The following is a 23,254-nucleotide window of genomic DNA, read 5'->3' as shown; positions in this document are numbered from 1 at the left end:
TTCATCCAGCATTGGCTTAGGTTTATGTGCACTCAAATGCACTAATATATTTTTATACAAACAGGTATTTTTTGGAATCATATATTTTTCCTTTACATTCATCTATTAAACACGCCTCCTGTCCTCAGAGAAGTTTTACAATACAATGCACTTGCAACCAGTGTGGCAGTGGTGAGGGAGCATCACTGACCAAAGCTTATTAATATATTTTACTTGCAGATTTGTTGTAAAACCTGTGAAGCATTGAACAAGCACGTCCACTAGATACCTGCAACACCAGGATCTCAGTGTTCCTTGAGCCAGGCCAAGTCAAAACTAAAACACAAAAAAAAAAATCCTACGAAACTGGTGATAAACTCAGTTGTGGTGCAGTACCTTAATTAAGCCTTGGTAAAAAGACACATTTGGGGTTGATTTTTTTGTTTGGTTGGTTTGTTTTCACTCTCTCATGTGCATTATAGATGCACTGCAGGAAGTACAGAACTGAGCAGACTGCGGTTATGCCAAGACATAAAGCCAGTGGGGAGCAGAAACACCTGATCCAAGTTATCAAAGGAGAAAAATACGCAACCCTGGTTGATCAAAAACCAGCTGCTCCCTTAAAACGGGTACCTGTGTACTGGTGTCTGGCAAAGCTATCTTGAATCACCGCTCAGCAAATCTCTAGTGCACACGCCTGGCAGTGCTGAAACGACTTGACCTCTCATTTTCACTTCTGTCCAACATTATGCAATCTTTTTGCTACTGCAGTAATGAGAGCAGCTCCCTTCCCACTTCCATCTTCAGAGAGCATGAAAGTCACATCACACCGAGGTGCCAGTTCCTTCACGGTTTCCCGCAAGATCCTAGAAAAACTGAAAGGAAAGGGAGAGAAGAACAGTCCATTTTAGCAGCTGCTTTCTGGTCTGAGATCTTTATATTTATCTGTTAGCAAGAAACCATAATGTCAGGCAGTATATTCCACTTGAAGATGACAAGCGGAATTCTGTACCCAATCAGATTTTAACTTCTATTTCTCCACTTTAATTTTGTTCAGCGTGGTGTCAGACACCCCCCTTGCCTTTAGAGATCATGGAAGAATCTCTCTTCTCCCAGCTCAAAAGCTAATGCACCTACTTCTAGGCCTTGCTCACAAAATAATGGCTCAACTCCAAAACCTCAAAACAGCCTTCCAGATACTGCAGAAATCCCCTAAAACACTGGAAAATAAATATTAGAAGAGTAAGTTTGCTCAACATCCCAGAGAAAAGAGCCTCCCAGTAGTAACTGGACTTGACTTTGCAAGTTTTGATCCCTTCACTAGTCAAGGGAAATTACAGGATTCAGGAAAGCATGTTAGATCTTTATCTCCTCTCATTTTTTATCATTTCAGCAGAAAGCTGGTACAGCTTGTATGTTTTCACAGTGGAAATGAGTTAAACGGCAGAGGGAAGTGGTACCGAGGTACTCACTGTGGATGGAGCTTGTACAAAGTCCCATCTACTCCAACGGTGATTTGCAAGTGCTCCACACCTTGGTTTTCTCTCTTCTTCTCGACAACAGCCGCCAGTCCTGCCCCACAGAGCTGGGCGGCCCTTTTTGAAACAGCTCCACACACCTCTTTCACAATGATGCTGTCTTCGCACGTGCTGTCCAGGCCGAGCTGCTGCAGAATTCGCCGGACTTGGAGGAGGGCAAGTCGGTCGCTGCGTAGAGGGAAACACATGCAGTAATAAGGCATATGAGGAAATGGTTTCAAATAGCCTGGAAGACCACTGCAATCAGGCAGAGATACATAGGTATTCATGGGGTATTAACATATCACTAACTTTTTGTTTTTACATTAGTACTGTTTTAAGACCTACAAGAAACCCTACAAGTTCAATCATGCTTGATGGTTAAGGCATTCAAGATAACACAGCTGTGCGTACAGGAAATGATAATTCATATAATTACAGATTAATTTCTGGAACTCCCCCAGTTCCTTGCTTTTGGCTTTTTTTCTGGGGCTGGGGGGGGTGGCTGTGTGCAAGGTAGAAAACTGTACTTGACTTGAAGGAAAGGGTTCCACAGACTCACAGAAGATTTTTTTCTAGAGGTCCCAGAAGACTTTGAGGATTTAAACCGTGTAAATCTAACAATCTTACCTCTCAATTTGAGATAGGAATTTTGTTTCAAATATGCCTCTTTTCCTGAGCGACTCCGAAATTTGTCCTCTGAACAGCAGTCCTTGTTTGGTTAAATCAATCAAGATTTGCCGTACTATTTCACCTAGGTACATTCCACTGGTCATTTTTTCATATCTGTTACATTTTAAAAGAAAAAAAAAAAGTGCTTTTAAAGGGACAGCAAATCAGCTCTGTTTAACATGAGTGTTATCTACATGCCCTATCAACTCTGGAAAAAGCAGTAAAAGCTTGCAGAGCAATAGCTGTTGAACTCCATCTTTCAACCATCAAAAAATCTATTGCAGTGACTTCAAGTGCAAACATTAATTACAACATATTTACCTATGTTAAAAGGTAGCAGGATTAGAGAAAGAAAACTCGCAATATTAAACAGAAGATAGCATTAAAGCCAGAGTCCACACTGAAGGGAACCACTTCCTTGTCATCCCCACCATCCATTCACCAGTGAGTCATAGGTAACCAATGCTGTCTTTACCAAACGAAGAACAGTCAGTTCAGTTTATCGTCTTGCACAAGTTGTATTTTACCTTTGACAAAGCACTCCAAGGTGAAAACAGTGCTGTGGTAACAGAAACGATGTCGGTCTTTGTTTTTTTTTCTGGATATCTGTATTACTTACCGTGCAACAAACGAAATGTAGTATTAAAATTTCCTTTCTGATTATTCATTAAGTACATTTTAAAAAGTGGCCAATGTGTCTTGAAGACTGACTTTATCAGGCTCTTAGCCTCAGGATCATCACATTTACCTCTGTTTCCCTGGGTTCAGTGAGCCTTCATCTACTTTGTTATCATACGTTGTTCTGATGTTGTCAATGCAGCCATTGTCACCAAATCCTCCCCATTCTGTATTAATGCACATTTTTCCTTCATTCCCTTCCACTATTTCTATGTTTTTCATGTCCTCCATGTAGCACACGTTGCTGCCCGTCCCTAGGAGCAAAGAAATGACAAGGCTTCAGCGAGAAAAGTGAAGTAGCAGCTGAAACACATGGAAGATGACTGCAGCGATCATCTTAAAAGCTCTCTTCTCCATGTCCCAAACGTCAAAGATCTCTCCATATCTTACAGAAGCACGCACTAGCAAGTAATGCTAAGAGTGCTGTAATTTATCACAACAGAATGTTACCAAGTAAAATGGATCCTGCGCAGAAAATCAACAGTGTTGAGGAATGAAGACTCTCTGTTACAGGTCAGAAATGGCTTTGGCAGCTGTGGGCAAGCACTGATCAGTTATTGCTGCCAGTCTGGTTGCAACAGACCACAAATCATCTTGCATGACAGCATGGTCCCAACACCAAACCCTGCCAAGAGCCTAGCAGCCAGTCAAGCAGCTACCAAGTCTGAAACGATTCGCTGAACAAGGCCTCATCACTTGCAACATGAGTTACACTAACTAATACAAGGACCAGTTCTCCAAACAAAACGAAACAGCTGGTGCACTTAGCCAGCCAGAAGAGTCTATTTTCAAACTGGGGCTTCAGATCTTACATGCTTAGACATATTCCTGGTTGAAAACTTGGAGGGACCTACTGCAGGAATCATCTAGAAAGCCCCAAAATAATTAATTCAAATTTAAAAAAAATATTTTCTTGTTCAAAGGTTTATAACCTGGCTAACACAGGAAATATCAATACCCTTGTCAAGAACCCCAAGTGACTAGTAACACCATATATCAAACTCAAATAAAAGATGTTGGTTTACAAATTCCAAAACAGGGTGCAAAGCTTAGCACCTGCGTACATTGCTTTCTTCCGACAGTGCTCACTCCAATATCACTGTACCTGCGATAAGGCCAATCTCACAGTTTGGATCCTCATATCCACACGTCATCATTGTCCCAACGGTGTCATTCACCACTGCTACAATGTCCAAGTCAAACTCCTAAAACACAAGTCACAATCAGCAGTGGGGTCCTGGAGGAAGATGGAGTGTGCATTACAAACACCAAAAAGGGCAGAAAAGAATAGCTCACATTTCTTCTCCTGATGGCCTCTCTCAGCATATCAACAACATCTTCCCCCTCACAGTCTGTTGCCTTGAAACCTTTTGTCCATCCCACAAGTGTTCCCTGAAACAGAAGAGGAAGAAAACCATAAGTGAAGACAGAAGGAAGACTGGAAGATCCAAGCATCAGTCTTTTCTTGTCTCCACCCCTCTCCACTCTCTTGTTTTTTGTAACTAATATATTTCCCTGGACAGGTTACTGTCTGAGTGCCTAGCGCAGAGCGTGTGTGCGTGTATCTTTGTTACTCAGCTGCTGATGGTAGTGACTCCAGATTTATTCAGCTAGTTATCAAGACACTGCCAACTCAGTGCCTTCTAATGCTCTGTTCTCATTTGGAAAACCTTCCCATCTCACCTCCTTCTGTGCACATGGATTGGATTATCTGGGTGGGAAAAGACTATAAACAATAGTTTTGCTGTAAATAATTTAATATTAATGAACACCTATTGTTAATTTTTGGTTCATTTACTGAAGGACACTTGGTGTGATCCTACTGCTCCTACACTAATTTGTTTCTTTTCGGACAGCGGCCTGGCCTGACAGAAGCAATTTTCCACCTTACATGAATCAGCCTTCCACTTGGTGACTGGCTCTGGACTGTCTGTCGAAATAAGAAAAAAAGAGAGCAACTGGGAAAAAAAAAAAAGCTGCTCTTAAAAAAACCCTCAAGTTCTAGCAACAGTAAGAGATCAAACACACACGGCAACATACTTTATAGAATAAAAGCAAGTAACATCCATCTCTTATCAGATACAAGAGGTGAAAGTTCTGCCTCCCATACGCATATAGGATGATAACTTTCTCATGAAACACAGCTAATTTGCACAGCAGAGTAACAAAATCTCCACTAAACACACAAAATGTTCTCTCCAAAGATTATCTATCTGTCAATCTTGTAAAGTCCTACTTGGAAGAAAACATTACAAGAACAGCTTTTTGCTTGCAATCTCCAAACCAAGTCACCCTCACCCAAAATTTACCAAGCAGATGCACAGCTGCCGCTGGATCCATTCCGTGTTGCAGTTCTTACCTTATCGATGCTGGCTTGCCTGCATGGGAAGGAGAAGGTGAAGCCCAGAGGCAGTCGAGCGCCTTTAATCCCCATATACTCCAGAAAGTCTGCTATGCACTGGACGATATGGTCAAAGAGCTGGAAGGACAGAAAAAGCATATAAATCTCACAGTAATCCCATGCAATGAGCCTCAACTGGATCAGTCAAATGTTCATTAAAGGTTACCTCTTCCCCTGTCCCTTGCATGATCTCCAAAGGAATGGCAAAGATTTTATTATACATTTGCACTGATCTTCTTCTCCCGCTTCTGATTTTGACCAGCAGAACCCTGAAATTTGTCCCACCAAGATCAAGGGCAAGGAATTTTCCTTTCTCTGTAAGAGAAGAAAGGTATTCTATTTTAGCGCTTCCTGTAGCATGTTTGCCAGCCAGAATGGCATACTCTGCCACACACCCTCAGGAAACTTAATCTGTGACAATGACTGCACGCTGCTCCCTATGGCATTTATCCCACCAGACTGTTAGGAGGGGGCTGAAGGGTCAAACCAGATAACACTGCAGGAAGCACCAGCTGCCAACAGAAATCACCCTGGCATTTGCCAGAATAATTGGGATATTGCCCCCAGAAAACAGACTAGCAACTTTCCTGCACCACCCCCAGGAGATCAGGAAATTACTTCACCTGTTCCATCCGGTGTCCCACAGACATACGTGGGTAACATCTTCACTGTGGCACGGGCTTGTGTCTCTCGCTTCAGCCCGTATTCCAGCTCGGTCCTCATTTTGTTCTTAACTTCTCTGAGGGTCTCCAGGGACAGCAGAAACGGTGCAAGTGCAGCATCGATTCGCTTGCGCTGAGCAGCCAGCCTATATGCCACCGCAGTGACCATGGCAGCCCCCTTCCCACTGCCACTCAGAGAGAGGAGGAACCGAACATCGCAGTTTGGGACCAGCCTTCTCACCACCTTGTGCAGACGTTTGGCATATCTACAGGAACAAAGGGTTTCTTTAGACTCTCACAGGCATTTTATGCATGGTTTACTTCACATACACTGATCCTCTGCACTCCATCAGATCTCACCCCAACCTTGCAGCAAAACCAGCAGTTCTCTGAAAAGCCACGCGTATATGCAGACGGAGGCTCTTTGCAACATCAACACATGGCCAGCAATTACCAAATCCTCTTCAGCTACTTACTGGGGATGGGTTTTATAGAGTCCCCCATCAATCCCAACAGTCGTTCGCATCCTCAGTAATTTTTTATTCTCTCTCAGTCGGGTCAGTATGGCTGCTAAGGCGGCAGCACAGAGGTTGGCCGAGCGGAAGGAAACGATGGTGCAGACGTGCTGAACAGCGATGCAGTCCTCTTCAGAGGGAAACAGGTTCAGCTCTGTAAGGATCTCTTTTGTATTGCTCAGACCTTCCTTATATCTACACCAAAACAAAGGAATGCATCATCTAGGGCAAGGATATTAAGGCAGCACATAAATCAATATCTTCATGTTGGCTCAAAAAGAAATGAGAGAAGACCAGGGCACAACCTTCAGGCAGCATCATAATTGGTTCCCGTAAGCCAGTAATGTCTTTCCCGAAAAGTACCCAGGGCAGAGACCAGACTTTTAAGAGGCTGCTTCCTGGGGTTCAGTTTTTAGTGAGACATACCAATTAGCTAGCCAAGAAGAGAACAGGATAAAATATTTAGTCCACAGAAGAGCAGCACAGGAACAGAGGTACAGCTTCACTCAATGCAACAAACAAAATTATTCCTGGAGTAACAATGAGAACCAGGATTCCTCTTCAAAACACCAGAATCTGTCAGTTTTGCATACAGTCATCCATTAGCTGATCCAGAGTCTGTACTACATCTCCACAACCTCAATATTCCCACATCACAGACGTTGAAAACTGCAACAATCATCCCAGGTGCTCAGGTCTCCAAAGACGTTATTGAAACAACCTGCATCTGTGATGGTTAACAATACATTTGCTACTGTGGTACTCTGCTAAAACTTTATCTTCCACCAAGTCCTACTTACAGAAAGATCAACTTTTCCCTTAGGCAAAAGCAAAATCGAGTTGAACAGTTCAGGACTGTTGCAAATACTCACAGATTATAATTACATGTTAATTATCATTGCTATGCTGGTGAAAGACTAACAGCCCCTCTCAAACAGCAGGTTCTTACTTTTCCATTGCAGACACATGCTTCATTTCGATCTTTCCCTTAGTAAGCAGAGCCGTTGACACTTTCCCATTGAAGAGCAGACCTTCCTTTGTCATTTTTAGGAGAATGAGTCTTACAAGTTCCCCTAAATACAGGCTGCTGATCATCTTCTCAAACCTGGAATGGGGCACAGGAAGGATTACAGATGTTCCCCAGCTAGTCAGAGCTATGAAAAGTTCAAGTACGCGCATCTTATGTTCTTATGCAGGTTGATCACATTTAAGCATGTACAAAAGGGGCTTGGGAGCTAAGTTGCAGATGGGATACCATCCTGAGGTCATGGGACGCAGCAACAGCCCCTCAAGATAAATGTGTGATTAAAGAGAATTTTCAAAAGATTTGGTAGCAGCTCAGCCAGTAGAAGCAGTTTTGATGAACCAGGCTTTAAAAATGCCCTTTATTTACCTTCCTCCTCCTTCTTCACCCCTCCACAGCATCATACCAGAGCAACCACCTATTTTTAACACGACATTAGCAACTGCAGCAGCAATCCCTTGGCCTGTGAGGAAGTGGGGTGTGAAAGTTACCCACCCTTCCCAGAAGGACAGGACCAGGATGAAGTCAACTCAGGTTCACTCAACCCGATTCCCGTTCCAAAGGGGCTCCTGGCATATGCTGGGAATGCACTCAGACTGCCAAGGCAAATCAGCCAGGGAATCACTTACAATTGTTTTCCAGGATTGAGAGATCCCAGATCGAGCTCCCGATCAAATTCTGTGCGGAGGTCGTCCAAAGCACCGTCATCTCCAAAGGCCCCCCACTCCGTGTTAATGCACATCCTCCCTTCATCACCTTCCACCAGATCGATGTGCCTCATTTCCTCCATGTAGCATGCGTTGGTGCCGGTCCCTGTGCGTGTTGGAGTCAGTGTGGATAAATTACCTGTTTGTCTCACGTTTGCTTTTTGTTTGTTTTAAGTCCATATGTTTGGGAATAAGACAATATATTGTCTTTGGAAGAAAATACAAATACATAACCCTGTGGTACACGATGCTAATATCAAGCCACTCACACTTGTTAAATAATCATTTCACAGTGAATACAAGTATTAGAAATAATCTAAGGCTTGACTTGTTTAAAAACATTTTTTCTTGTTCAAATACATTTCTATGTGCCTTAAAAAAGCCACCACTGTGCACAAAGTGGAGACATTGTGGAAACTATAGCTGATCCTAACTACCGGACGTGAGAGGAATTCAGCTTTCTCTGGACAGACAGACAGTAACTTTCTATAGAGTCAGCAGAAAAGTTTAGTATGCCGGTCACAACTGAGCCCAGACAAAATGGGGACTGTGGCATTTGATGGCAATGTGATCAGCATAAAAACAGCTGCTTTACAGAAGGCAGCCAGGCTTGAAAATCTGACCATTGTTTTTTCCATTTTCTTCCTGCTCTTTCCTGTACTGAGACACTCCCTTCTCGTCCACATTTGTTATGATAAAACAAATGAGGGGAAAAAAAACAAAACAAAACAAAATCCTCTTTAGTGAACTGAAAAAATTACCAATTATGAGTCCAACTTCACAGCGCTGGTCATCATATCCACAAGTCATCATGGTTCCCACAGTGTCATTGACCAGTGCCAAAACATCGACATCTATGTCCTAATAGCATAAAGATGGGTGATTAACAGGGAAAAAAAGCTTAAAAAGTCTCCTGTGTGTTAAAGTAACAGCATGCAGACACACTCCAGGGTCATACTTTGAAGGCCTGGTTCAAGAAAGCTCTTCAGTTCAAAGACACACTACTTCATTTTATAACACTATGCCTACAACCCTGTAAAGTAATGAACATCACTGAATTCTCAAGTGCTTGGCCAGCCAGGACCTTTGGTTGCGTGATTTGTTTTTTCCCCAATCCAATCTTATTTCCCAGAAATGCTACATCTTATTGGGTTGAATTTTGTGATATGCTAGCACCCACGTATCTGTCCTGATGCACTGCACTCTGGTAGCTCACTCACGCTAGGATGACATCCCACCCCCTGAGCAGATCCCACCAAATGGGACAGAAAATACATGTACATAAATGCAGTTATTCAACACAAGGCCGTGCACCAATATCACACACAAGTACAAAGCCTTTCCATCAGAACAGTTTTTCTTTCACATGGAAGTAACTTGATAAAGTATAATCAAAGTTATCAAAGGATTCTCGTAACTCAGAGGCCAACTCTAGCAGGGGGTCAGACTTCACCCAGGAAGCCTCAGGTCCTTTGTTCCTACTAACTACAGCAAGATTGATGCAAAGAAAGAGGTAAACCAAAATCAAGGTTGGATTTTTAACCATGTGAGAAAACAGGAATTTCCTCTTTATTACAAAGATGTCAAGATATGGAAAGATGCTTTGTATTTTTTATATTATGTTACCAATAGCACCAAACATGAAAAACAAAGCCTTCCAAAATATTAAAACATAACATTATTCAAAGATATACACTAATTCAACAGCAGATTTAATCATGTCTTGCTGCTGACCTTAATTACCATCAATCCTTGAAAGATGTCTGACAACTCCCAAAACAACGCACACACCAAGAACTGATCTCCCAGGAGGACAACCTAGGGCCACTCAGGTTCACCTCCTACAGGCACAAAACTTGCCTTATGCTTCTGGAGAGCCTTGCGCAGAGAGTTGACCACATCTGTGTCCTGCACTCCTCGGACTTTGAAGTATTTTGTCCAGCCAAGAAGAACTCCCTGCAAAATAACAGTCCAGTGAGCCAAGCTAAAGTGAGCCAAGTGATAAAGCTCCAACTTTAGCACACAAACCTGCCACAGAGACAGCCAAGACCAAAGTTTGTGGAGAAGCCCACTATGTCTCTCCACACATTAAAATGTGGGCCAAAATAAGTGACAGCAGAACATCTCACCTTCAGGTGCCTGTCAGTACAAAGACAACTAAACAGGTATAGTAATAAAGCTCCCTTCCTGCAAACGCATCTCCCTGTGCTTGGTTTAAAGCTCGTGTGGCTTTACTGAGGCTCATTACAAACTAACAGCGTTAAGCTCAAAGCATTTGCAGGACTAGGACCCAAAGCACAGATCCCGAGAAATAAGAGAGGAGCTAGCATAAAAGGCCACAAAATAATTGCAGTGAGCCACACAGCCTCAAACAGCTCAGCTACAAGTCTTTCCTATTTGGAATCAACTATAAAAACCAAATTGAATGACAGTGATTGAAAAAGAAACATGCTTCAGGACACAATAGTATGTGCTTTACAGTCTAGCAGTCTTCATACAAGGGCACACGGCTACTATGGACCTGAGTTCTGATTAAGTAAAAATAATAGCTTTAGCTTAAAGATCATGTTGCCTTGATACCAGAAATGAGTGTTTGAATGGTAGTCAAGTCTAGTTAAATGCTAGTGGTCATCCATGCCTTCTTCAGAGAGCCATGTAAACATGACACCACAAAAAGGCCACAGGGTAACACTCCCATGCAATAGCTTCTCTGGGTTCCGCAAGGAGCTAGGCTTGCCAGCAATATTTCTTTTTGCATCTTACCTCTTCCAATTTGGTCTGTTTGCATGGAAAAGAAAACGTAAAGCCAAGAGGTAACTTCTTATTCTTCAGGTTTCTGGTCTCCATGAAGTCTAACAGACAGTCAGCAATGTAATCAAAGAGCTGCAGGAGAAAGGAGAGGATAGACTCAGGCTGTGTCCAGCAGGCATGTGCTCAACCACAGAACCACCACAGAAGACCCTGCGTGCCCTACCTCGGCTCCGTTCCCCTGTATGACCTCCTTGGGTGTGGGGTAAAACTTGCTCTCCAGTTGGCTGCTCTGCTTCCCGTCATCAAACACCTTCACCTGGTGGGCACGAAACTGGGAGCCACCCAGGTCAACAGCAAGGAATTCACCCTTCTCTGCAACACAAGTGGGCAACTGTCACCGGTGATGGCCAAGAAGCATGGCCCAGATGCCAGGCTGAAGGCCACAGCCCAGGGCCCCTGCCTCACCACAGCCACAGATTCTCCTGTCCCATCATGGCAGGTCCTCATCCTGTGGGCCTGGGAGCATCACCAGGGAGGCTGAGAGCTGACAGCCCTAACCAAGGGTATCGGGTCCCTCCTGTTAGCTTGCTATGCGGCCACTAATTTCATTTTTGTTTAGCGGTCTGGTTTTGCCTACCCTGCTCCTTCCACAGCAGCATATTTTCAAGCGGCAGAGGGATAAGCTTTTCAGCAAGAGAGGCCCAAAGCAACTGCAAAGCCAAACAGAGCACGCAGGGGCTGCAAAAAACTGTACACCTGAAGTGTGGGGAAATGGGAGTTTGAGAGCATTACCTACACCCGGTAAAGGAGGCAGGATTTGCAGCCCCATGTTAATACTTGGTCCTACTGCAGAAGCCAATTTCCGAGTGGGCCAAGACTAATTTGCCACTCAAAGTCAACCAACCCAAGCATTTCCAAATGCCTTTAGGTGTTTCTGTAAAAGTACCATTCTCTTCCTCAGGTGGCAGCACTCTTAGCTCCAACACATTCTCGAGCAGCAGACCTCAGACAGAAGGACAGTTTGGCCTCACTGCTACAATAAAGCAATTATCTATTCATCCCACGCACAGGAGAAGGCCCTTCCCCACAGGAAAACGCAGTGCCACATGCGTAGCCTTGCGTGATCTTTGTTCCACAGTCCAAACACCTGACTAAATTTTATCAAACCTGGCCCTGAAAGGAGAGGAAGCAGGAAATTCTACCTGTAATACTATGGTCAGATATCACAAAGGTGAGGAGGCAAATTGGGTTACTCAGTAAACTGTGACATTAGTCAGACCATTAATCCCTAAATGAATAAATACTGATGATGCTCCATATGGGTCATTTCAGGTATTGACACTGAGAGCACTGAAAAATCTGAAAGTTCATTGCTACCGCAAATGGGAGAGAATCCAGCCAAGTTTGAGGTGTTTAAACCTGCTGGAATTTGTGTCTAGAAACAAAAAAAAAAACCCAATAAGGATTTTGCAAGAGAGCAAAAATAGAAAAATCAATGTGATACTTAAAATAGGCAGTGTGTCAATACAACACAGCCCAATTTGACTCTGCAGCATGTTCTTGACACGGCCAAAAGGTCACGCGGGCCAGGGGAGTCCAAAGCTGACCTTGAGGAACTTGATGACGCTACATGCAATTTTCCAAGTCTCCTGACCTCAGGGGCTCCCTGCTATTTCAGGATAGGGTCAGTGTCACGTAAGAACTCCGAACCAGTGACAGTCACAGAGATAGCAAGAGTTATTAGCTACCAAGCTAATATTTATTTTCCTTTTAATTAAGGCAGCAGCAAAAGGAAGAGTGCCCAGTTCCAGCCAGGCAACCTGAGGGGACTGTAGATAGCTTCTCTCAGACATCTCTCATTTCAAGGGACTAGCCTCCAAATGTTTCCTTTAAGCCATTAAAGCCGTTATTTCTCATTTAATTGCAGGACCTTCAGAGGGAATACAGATCTGTGGAAATGAAGTACAAAGTAAACGTTTGTCTTAAGTTTTCTGCATGAACAGCTGTTATACACTGAGTCCTGATCTAGGCCAGACACAAGAGTCCTGTACAAATTCAGATACTTGGTTAAACCTGGGAAAAACATCGTTTCTGTCAGCCTGCACTGCTGAGAGCCAGCTGAGCCAGGAGAGTTAGTTTGGATGTGCACACTTCTCCACACCAGAGAGGGTTTTCAATCCTACCTCACCTCACATCCTCCCATAGGACACAACTGCACTCTCCACTTTTCTGTCTAAGTCTTAGGGGCAACTGGAAACAGGGATCAGGGCAGGCTGTTTTCCAGCAGACCCCATCCAGAAGCAGATTTTTGCAATGCAGGAGACAAGGAAGGGCAGGAGGGGATCACTTTTTGGGGCAATAGAGAATGCAGTGCAGAGTTTGCTGTCACAAGTCAGAAGGAGATCACAGCTCCAAGATCACAACACTGCTGCCACTTTGCAGCATCCTGCCTTCCCTGTAGCTCCATGAACACCAGGGCCACAGCATTGCCCACATCCCCGCACCTGCAGCGCACTGCACTGCAGGGTCTGGGCTGTAGAGGCTGCCCTTGCCGTGTCCAGCCACAGCTCCTGCAGCAAGGTCTGCACTAGGTACAGCCACTTTCGCAGACGAAAGAGGCTGTTTTCTAAGCACTTACTAAGTCCTTTCCTTAAACAAGCAGCACTAGGTCAAAATCCACCTGGTGCAGGGAAAAAAATAACTCTCTGCTAGCACTCCCCCAGGCTGTTGTCTTCTCAATACACACATGCTTTCTCAAAATGAGACAGCCAGTAACACAAAGCCACTGTCTGCCCTGTGTCTTTGCTGTGCTGTCCTTGAGTACTGGCAGGAGCCCATCACCTTCCTAAACCAGCACTGCTGTGACAGAGCAGAGGAACTCACCTGAGCCATCGGGAAGTGAGCGCACAAACGACGGCAGCATTTTTACTGTTGCCGTGGGGTTTGTGTCTCTCCCCAGGCCCTTCACCATCTCGGCCTGGAAGCGAGCCATCACGTCCAGCAGGACATCATCGGAGAGACGCATGTGGTACAGGTACCTGTCAACCTGGAAAGATGAAAGGTGTTACTCAGGTGGCATGCCAGCTCCTCAGTGCTCAGCAACTGGCTGGGATGAGCACTGTTTTCACACTACAGGAGGGCTGTCCTGTGCGTACTTGGGAGGCTTCCTGCAAGCAGAGAAAATGCAAGAACTTCCTAGCCACTTGTGCTAGTTTTCTAGCCATGCGTGAAGGATCTGAAAATCCTGAACTCCAGTTCCAACAATACCCCTGCATATTGCTGGACAAGAATTACTTTGCTCATTCCCATCTGCCTGATGAATATGAGGCTCGGCAGATCCTAAGGAGACACAAGAATTTGTTTCACATATGTAACAGACTGAAGGTGTTGCATATCACCTACACAAACCCCACCTCTGTGGTTCTACAAGGTCAGTTCATTTTTCACCTCAGCACCTAAATTCCCATGATCATCAGTGCAAGCCAGCTCCAGGACATCATCAGAACATTTACTCTTACAAAAACTTTGTTTTGAAAATGTTTAATGCAGTCTTGGTAAATTACTGTCAAAAAGTTAGCCATCTTTTCTTATGGCTCGGTAACTTGCCAACTTACATAAGCCCATGAGACTTGCTTGAGTCCCTGAGAAGTTGTTTTTACACCATCCTCTCCTAGGACTAAAACTGCACAGTATCTCGACCTGGTGAGAATTTGACCTCTCTGAGTCAGGTCCAGAAAATGCCGTCAGTACCCAAGCACGCCAGCCACAACCTGAAAACATCTATTCATCTACTGCTTCACTCCACAGACAATTAACTTTGTTGGCATGCCAGGCTGGAGCTCAAAGCCTGTTTCTCACCCCAGCTCTGCCCTCCATTCTCTTGTGATACTAGGATTACATCTAAAACTCATTTTTAGGTGGAATCAATATCGTTTCTCAAGGGTCTATAATTCACAATTCAACTTGCAGTCAAATTTAAAGGGAATCAAAAGCATTTATGAAGTAACAGACACTCATTCAGATAAACTGATAGAGAAACCAAACAGTGTTTCTGTACGGCTTCACTGGGGCAAAACTTAAGGTTTTCTTCTTCGGTACCACACTCTGCTCGGACTGACATTTACACAGACAGACAGCTGTAAGTAATGTGGCCTAGAAACTACACATCTGGATTCAACAAAGGATTAACGCAGCAAAATAAGAATCTGTCAGCATCCAAATGCTTTTCCACCGGGGAGACGGACTTTGGTGCTGTACACACAAATGTGATGCAGGCAAAATATTTCTGTGCTCCAAACAGCTGGATGGCCCCTGGAAGGTAATCTGCGTTAACATCCTACTCCCTGTGACATGAGGCTCGGGTCCAGAGCCAGTGGGCAGGGGAGAGAGGTGGGACAGCTTCCAAGGCTTGACTAGTACAGACACTCAGCTCTCGCACCTCTCGGGCTACATTATTGTGCTGCTTTATCTGTTCTGAGTGTTTTCTCAGTCCCATTTACACAGGGAGGTCTGGAAGGTTGGGAGAACACACACAAAACAAGCCTCACCAGCAACAAGGCAGGATTTAAAAGGTAGCATTGTTTAAACAGAGGAGAACACAGGTTGTAGATAAAGTGTCCTCTTCTGTAATTTGGACTGGCCACCTATATTAATGAGGCACAAACTAATTACCTATTCACAGTTCCATTTTAAACTGATGGTCAGCAATGACCCACCTGAAAGAGCCAAGACCCTGAAACTAACTCCACCACTTACCCAATAGCAAAACAAACACACACAGAAGAAAAAAAATCTTAAACTACAAGATGCAATTGGCAAGGAGCAGCAGCTGCCTTCGGATACAGCTGTGCCTTGAAAAGGCCATTATTTACATCTTTCTTTGTAGCCCTCCTTTGCACAAGCACTTCATTTCCTCCAGTGCTTTTCTGAGGCCCCACCACTTTGTAGGATCCATCACCTCAGCCCAAGCACCAGCACAGCTTTTTTGGGCATACAAAGAAAAAGAAAAAAAAAAACCCACAAACAAACCAAACCCCACAACCCCCCAAAAAACACAACTAAAAAACAACGACTGGAGACATACAGCACTCATGCACTCTCACACAGACCCAAATAATCTTGTGACAGATGTCCCTGTGGAAAAAAAACCTAAACAGTAATAAAAATGACCGTGTCTGTCTGCAGAGAACAAGCACTAGGCTCTTTGCTCCCCGTAGAAACTGCATTCCTCACCCTGTTTACCTACAGCTCTAGGAGGAGACAGTCCTCTTTGAGGAACTAGATAAGGCAGAGCCTAGGAAAACCTGCAGACTCCCCGGTCTGATTGACAACCAGAGCAAGGGCCCGCTCACATACCATTTGCTTGTAAACACAGGAACGGCCAAGGCCATGCAACACCAAATCCTGTCTCGCTGCCTTCCTCCCACCACACAAGGACAGTCCTTGTTTTTAAGTGTCTTGCCTCAACTATGGAAACAGCACTGTTTTCGTGCTAGGGAGGCTCTTGTTCCTGCCACCAGAGAGCAAATAAGCCCAGGGAGGGAGAGTGGGAAGGCATTCCTTCTTTCTAACTATGGAGGAATTAACTCTGCTCCATATTAAGCCTGGTCTGGGCTCCTTAAAAGAGAAATCTAAATAGCATGTGGTTTCTTGCCTTCAGGTAGGGCTAGTTTCCACCTAGCCGAAAGATTTAGTTTTTCAAATGGCTTTGCCAGAATCCCTCTCCACTGTCCTCACTTCACAGAAGTCCTCCCCTCAACTGCACTCTGGATGTTTCTCTGAAGAGGCCACTCCACCCAAGTACTGCTGCAGAATGCTTTTCACTTTCTTGGGAAAAAGCAGGATGAAATAGTGCTGTCTAGATGAAAGATCTTAGATCAGATTGTCACACAAGGAAAAGGGCATTAGGGTCTCCTTCTGATCATATTAAACCCTGAGGATAAAAGGGCTAAGAGAAAGAGTCAGAGCCATCTGACTGGTGAGATACCAGGACCTCTCTTGGCATACTTCTCTTCAGGGCAGAATTAGTGGAAGAAGCCCTTCTTCCTAAGAACCAGCCACTCCATGTGTAAGGAAGGGCAAGGAGAAGACAAGCCAGCGTTGCTCGCTTTGCTGATGAGCTCAGCGGTGCAGGAGGATCTTCCCACAGAAACCTTGGATCTCCTGCACTAACAAGTGTCTGCAGACAGCCCCGCCTCCAGCTGCGTGGAAAACAAGAGGACAGAGCCTGGCAGCAATGGCCACCAGAAAGCACGCAATGGAGATGCCAGGATAACAGAGGACCCGCAGGGGACATGTCTAGAAACTATAGGACCCAAGAAGCTGACAGATCCCATGTGGTCTTATGATGGAAAGCCAAAAACACATTGCAGCATGGCCATGAAAGTAGATTAGGGAAGAGCAACCATTAGGCAGCTCACTCCCACTACTTACGGCTTCTGATCTGGGTCATCTTGAGCTTTTCTGACTGTAACTAAAAGCTGTATCTATAAACACCAAACTCACCAGCCAGGCTTGGACAACCAGAGAGGAGGCGCAGGCACTTGGTCTTGGCCCAAAGACCCCAGAATTCTTCCCTACCCCTGCTACAATGTGAGTGACTCTGATTCCTACTCAGCTTTAGAAATCCCATCCTTCACCCTACACTCACAAAGCGAACCAGCAAGAGGTTTCTTTCTGCCCTCTGGACTATACCACCTCATGCCAGATAAAGTTTAAGCACCACTCTTCCTTCCTGAAGATCACTTGCTCCATTACTGGAAGACAACTTGTAACTGTGCAGGGAAAAGCACTAACCAGACCTATTTCCACACTAATCAGATGGTTTAGGCTCCAGATACTTCTTACTCCACTTGGCTGCATGGCTTTAGTAGATAATGCCATTATCTAGTCTGCATTACGTACTGCAGACCCCACAGTATCTGGGTAACACAGTTCTCAAAATAGGAATCAGCCAACGCTGCATCTTACATACCTTTTTTATCTGATCCTCTTTTAGCTTTGTGAAATGGAAAGCTAGCAAGTGGACAGCAAACATTTTCTTGAAGCAGATGGACGATGCAGTAGTGACAGCGCTGCAGTGAGTAACTCCAAAGCGACAGGTCTTTATTCACGAAGCTGGAGCTAGAGAAACTTCAGCTGAGGCATTTCCCCCAGGGTGAGATAGTGGAGTTCCTGGGAAATTGAGTCCAGAAATAAATCCATCCAGTGTGATCAGTTCAATGATTAAACTCCTGTCTCTTTGTATCACCCCCTCCCATCAACCCAAAGTCCCTCCCTCCCCAGCCACACACTTCATTGTGCCAAAGCTGGCACCTGGAGAGCTGCCAAGCTGAAGGGGAGAAAAATCGATTTTGTTACTGCCCCACTTGGGAATTGTTACCACTCCGCAACGTAGTTGCTACGCAGCCTGCCCTGCTTCACCCTGCTTCATTCCCAGGAGGCTGACAAGCTCCCACCAGCACAGCGTGCCACAAAGTGCTGCAGCGAATCTGGAAAGTTAGAGGATTTCAGGAGGTTTCTTCCCTCTGCTCAGCGCTCCCACTTGCGAGACAAGCTCTTCTGCATGAATTAACTTCGCTCTAGTTCCACACAGCGCACCCTTATCTGCAGCTTTTTTCCAATTAAGCTTCAGCTGTGTAAAGGAGTGAAGAGAGACACAGATCCCTGCCCCCAGCTGAAATACCTCTTGCGCAATTTCCAGCAGAGAGGTTTTGTACAGATTATTCTCCCTTCACCCCTCCTGAAGACAAAGTTTCAGATCAATGCAGATCCTCGGGGTTGTAAAACCTGGGGAGGGGACAGACTTACCTGGCAGCCAACTGGGTTGATATCAGACTGCGTCACTTGGTAAATGCCTTTAACTAGCAGCAGAGTGCCTACGGTGGCTTCCTTGCACCATCAGAGCAGAGTTTGACACAGCCTTTAACTATTACTCTCAAAAGTTAATTCTGAATACACAAGTCTTTCCAGGATTTTGTCGTTGTATCAGGTGATACGGACTATGAAAAATTCATCCGAAGGAAACTGGGTGAAACGTTGACACAAAGGAGAGAAACAAAAAAAACCAAAAAAAAACAAAACCAAAACAAAACAAAAGGCATTCTCATGGGGTAATTAGGGGCTCACTCTCAAACCACACCTACGCTCAGTGTGTTTCCCCTCAACTACTGGTCAGTATTTCAGCTGGAACCAAGCACGCTTACTACACCGGCAGACAATTGCCACCCAAAGTTTTGCAGAACAAGATTACAATTTAAAATTGTTTTGATAAATTAGAAAAACAGCCTCAGGCAGAGGGAGGTGGAAAGGCAGGGGGTGCCAAGTAATGGAATGAAACACAAAGAACTACTGAGCAGAAGTAGAAAATCATCTACACAGAGCCAGAATGGGGCAGAAGCAGCCAGTTAGCAGAAAAGGATCTCAGGCTGTTATCAGTTCTAAAGTGGACCCAACAATCTCATGCTATTGTGAAAAAGAAAAAAAAAAAAGAAGTACAATTGATCATCATGCTGGGCTGTATGAATAGGACTGTAATCCACAGACACACAAAGCAACACTCAACTCTGTACTCAGCACCAGTTTCAGGATGAGGACTCTGCTCAGTCCTGGCAGCTACAGCACATCAAGAAGGCTCGGATCAGAAGGAGACAGCTCTGCTGAACACCAGGAGTGGTCACAGGTTACATTTTTTCCACCCTCTGATCACGAGGAAAGACTGAAAGGGTTGAGGGAGGGGAAGGGAGCTCCCTCTGCAGTGACGAATTACACAGAAACTCTGCTAGGAAAGGTTGAGGTCTTTTTTGGGTTTCGTTGGTTTTTGTTGGTTTTTTTTTTTTTTCCTCCTGCCTTGTGTCAGGGATGAGCTCTGGACACTGGGAGATGCCACCAGCTCTATTTATTTTCCACTGTTCTAGAACAAGAGTGAAGCAGACAGAGTGGCTGATCAGTCCATAAATAGGGCTTGTTCTAAAATTAGGCCTTTCATCTTCAAGAGAAAGGGAGGAAAGAAAGAAGAAAAAAGCCATGCTACCAGCCAGAAAGCACGGTTCACTTCTCCTGTATTCATCTTTTAATAACTGCTGGCTTGTTAAGTCAGACACTGACTCCCAGAGGGACTGTCTCTTTCCTCATTGTTTACCCATGCCATCCGAGTCACAACCCCTCTGGCCAGCAAAACTGAAAACATCACCTTTCAAGCTCCATCCCACTTTGATCCAGAGCTCATTGTGTCCATAATGCAGTAGATTTATTTTTCATTCTCTCTTTTCTTTCTTTCTCTAACGGATGCCACTGGAAAAGGGTCTCAAAGATCTAAACATTACAAAACTGGCAGCAAACTCTGTTAAATACCTGACATGTCAGAATCACTGCATAACTTGTTCGCTCATCCCTGGTGCAATTCTAGCTTCAGGCTGGCTGTTGTGCAAGAAAAGAAAAGACATTATCTCATTTCCACCAGACAGCAGTTCAATGCCCAATACCCAAATATGTTACAGCCATTTTGTACCTATTCTGGCCAGTACAGGGGAAAAAAAAACAGGACAAGTGAACAGATCAGCTCCAGTTGCCTGCAGCTTAGAGGCTTGAGGCAATGTTGTTTTTTCCCTTTGTTACAGCTGCATCCCAAAAAGTTACTCACAAACCCTCCCTTCCCCCTTTGCAAGGGCCAACAAGACTTCAAAGTTATAATACTCCTCTCTTTACTTCCTTCTCCCGCAGTTCCCCCTCCAAACCCTGCCTCAAGACACAGTGGAGAATCCTGAAGAAGCTGCTGCTCATGTAATCCATCTGCATCTCACAGCCTTGCAGCCAAATGCCTGCAGAGAAAAGGAGCTCACAGCTACAATGAGGAAATACAGGTAAATGCCCCAGTACATCAGGTAAACATGCATCAGTTACCTCTAGAAAGTGGTACTGTATTCATGAGCATCTTATTGCCAGAGAAATGCATCTATCTTTGGTGAGGTATCGGAGGCAGTGGCAACACTGGGTGCTGAATTTGGCACACAGGTTAACAAGCAGACAGTAGACAAGGCTGCAGGTAAGTCATCAGGATAAATCCTTCTTTGTCACAGCTTATGCTTCCAAGACCAACCCTTAGAACATGTTTCGCCTCCCAGCAGCAGCAGCTTTGCTTCCCCCCATTATATTCCACAAGTTCATCAGAACTCAGAACAGAAAGGGCTAGTCGCATTCATCCTGCATATGCCCCTCTTAGGGCATGGGCAACAGCAGGCTGCAAAATAAGGCAGAACACCTCAGGGGACTGACTCAAAAATCTACTCCAAGGACAGACACTATTTAGAAGAGACGGAAACAGCACAGACCGAAAATAACACATTAGCTTAACAGAAAGGTGGTTTTTACCACCCTGTGCTGTTATAATTGTCATTTTCCATTTAAAGCATAGCAAATAAATATAAAAGATTTAAATTGTGAAATCAATAAACTTCCAAACATCTGTAAGTTGAATGCCCAAAATTAATCTGGAAATCTGAACACTTGAAACAGAGTTTTGCAAATGTGATTCCCAGATGAAGCGAACAGTGTTTTTGATGCTGTTTAAATAAATAAAAGTTTCGGCACAGTCCCATGAAAAAGAGCAAGAGGACACGCCATCCTCCCCTAAGGGCTTGCTCGCACGGGACATGTTAAAAACGTGCAGCTGGCATAGCTCTGCAGCACACCAGTCCGGATTGTACCACATGGGACCAATTTGGCAGCCATTCTAACGGGGGGTCAATGACAACCACACCATTAGCTCAGAAGAAAAGAAAACTTTCATAAAAAGTCAGCCTGGAAATGCCTGAATAAACTTCAGAGCTCTCAAAACAGTTACTATGGAGTCACTATGGAAACAAGCAACGAGTTAAGCCAAGTGCTAATCTCAGCAAAACACAAAAAAGAACGCTTATAGTCATTTAGCTTCCTTATTGCAGGGCTTGCTGCTCAAACACAAGGCTGGCTTACACCCCAAAGTCCCAGCCACTCTTTCCCTGCTCAAAAATACACGCTAGTATGCAGGTTAGCATACAATTAAAGGATAAATTCATCAAAACAGACTAGAAGCGAAGTACAGTAACAGTGCGGGTCTCCTGCAACCCAACCCCACACGTGCTAGGGGAGAGTAAACAGAGGAGTCATCCTTGCACAAGTGTGGTTTCAAATAGAGTGGTTTGCAGATTCAGCGAGGGGTCTGCAGTCCAAGAGGTAAGTGGGCAAATGCATGCTGTCAAAATCCCGCTGCAGGCTTCAGCAACTCTAGCTTCCCTTCGAGTCTGTCAAGCGGAAAGGACACAAGGAGGCCACTGATACCACTTAGATCACAATACCCACATCACACAAGCTATCTGAATAGTATCAAGTGGAATAAATTTCTAAGGGTTAATTGCAAGCTCACATTCTGTGCAAGTCATGCTGCTGTTAAGCAGAGGCTGTCAGGACCCTGGGAAAGCAAAGCAGAATTACTCATCCGCAAAGCGGAAAAGTCGCAACATTCAGATGGCCATTGCCACACATACATAGCTGCTTGGTTTTTCTTGAGGGAGGAAAGAAAGATGGGGCTTTACAGTGGGAGGACCTAAAACTTTCCCTCCCTACCAGTCTGCTACTGAAATCACCAGGAGATCATGCGGACTGGAAACATTTATGCACCGCTTGCTTTTTAGTAATGTAAAAAAAAAAAAAAAAAAAAAAAAGAGTAAAAAAAAAAAAAAGGAAAGAGTACATTAAATACGCTGAAAACAGCTGTTAAAAACATTATTCAAACTGCTGCAGACTTGTTTCTGAACAGCAGCTTAAAGGATTGATACTAGGATGAAGCAAAGGGGGATTCAGAGCAAACTTTCAACCTGCAGAAATATGTGGTTGATCATTTTAGAAAGTCAGGTATTTGATACAGTCAAATTCAACCTGGCTTTTACAAGTACCCCACATAAACACAAGCAGGACCTGCAGACTTGCATATAGCCAACCCCAGAAATGCTGTCGCTGCAGCATTATTCTCCTCAGGCAGTCCCAGCAACACGTCCTAGAGCTGAAACCCATTTCTGTGAATACACAGCCGCTTCAGTATTTGACTCTTCCCACTCCGCAGTATCCCTACTGGGAGCTCACAGCATACCTTAAAGCTACTCACGCTAAAAACAAACGACACAGCATCTGCATGTGTATGAAACAGGCATAGCCTGATGGTGCGCTGCCTTAAACGTTATTCAGTGACACTGCATCAGGAAAAACAAGTCCTTTTACTGAAAACTTAGTTCCAACAAATTAAACCTTCCTCCAGGTGGCAGGCACCTAACCTTTCCAGTTTGCGACAGCCACGATAGAATAGGTACGTGGAAA

The 23,254-nt window shown here is 44.5% G+C and overlaps 1 protein-coding gene across 1 annotated transcript; it reads right to left on the bottom strand.

Moving 5' to 3' along the window:
* Positions 1 to 18,068, bottom strand: LOC104478710 (hexokinase HKDC1). The gene is made up of 18 exons (XM_010119132.2): positions 17,880 to 18,068; positions 13,790 to 13,952; positions 11,130 to 11,278; positions 10,919 to 11,038; positions 10,016 to 10,111; positions 8,917 to 9,016; positions 8,078 to 8,261; positions 7,374 to 7,529; positions 6,386 to 6,619; positions 5,871 to 6,175; positions 5,414 to 5,562; positions 5,206 to 5,325; positions 4,143 to 4,238; positions 3,952 to 4,051; positions 2,917 to 3,100; positions 2,127 to 2,282; positions 1,452 to 1,685; positions 1 to 854 (listed from the first exon to the last, which is right to left on the bottom strand). Exons 1-18 carry the CDS (start codon positions 17,940 to 17,942, stop codon positions 710 to 712), a joined length of 2,754 nt encoding a protein of 917 aa, XP_010117434.1. The 5' UTR covers positions 17,943 to 18,068; the 3' UTR covers positions 1 to 709.
* Positions 18,069 to 23,254: the final 5,186 nt, after the last annotated feature.

This window comes from Chlamydotis macqueenii, chromosome 7 (genome assembly GCF_036417535.1).
Source record: "Chlamydotis macqueenii isolate bChlMac1 chromosome 7, bChlMac1.mat, whole genome shotgun sequence".
Classification (NCBI taxonomy): domain Eukaryota; kingdom Metazoa; phylum Chordata; class Aves; order Otidiformes; family Otididae; genus Chlamydotis; species Chlamydotis macqueenii.
Note: the sequence above shows the minus strand (reverse complement) of the source record. Positions and strands in the feature narration are given on the sequence as shown.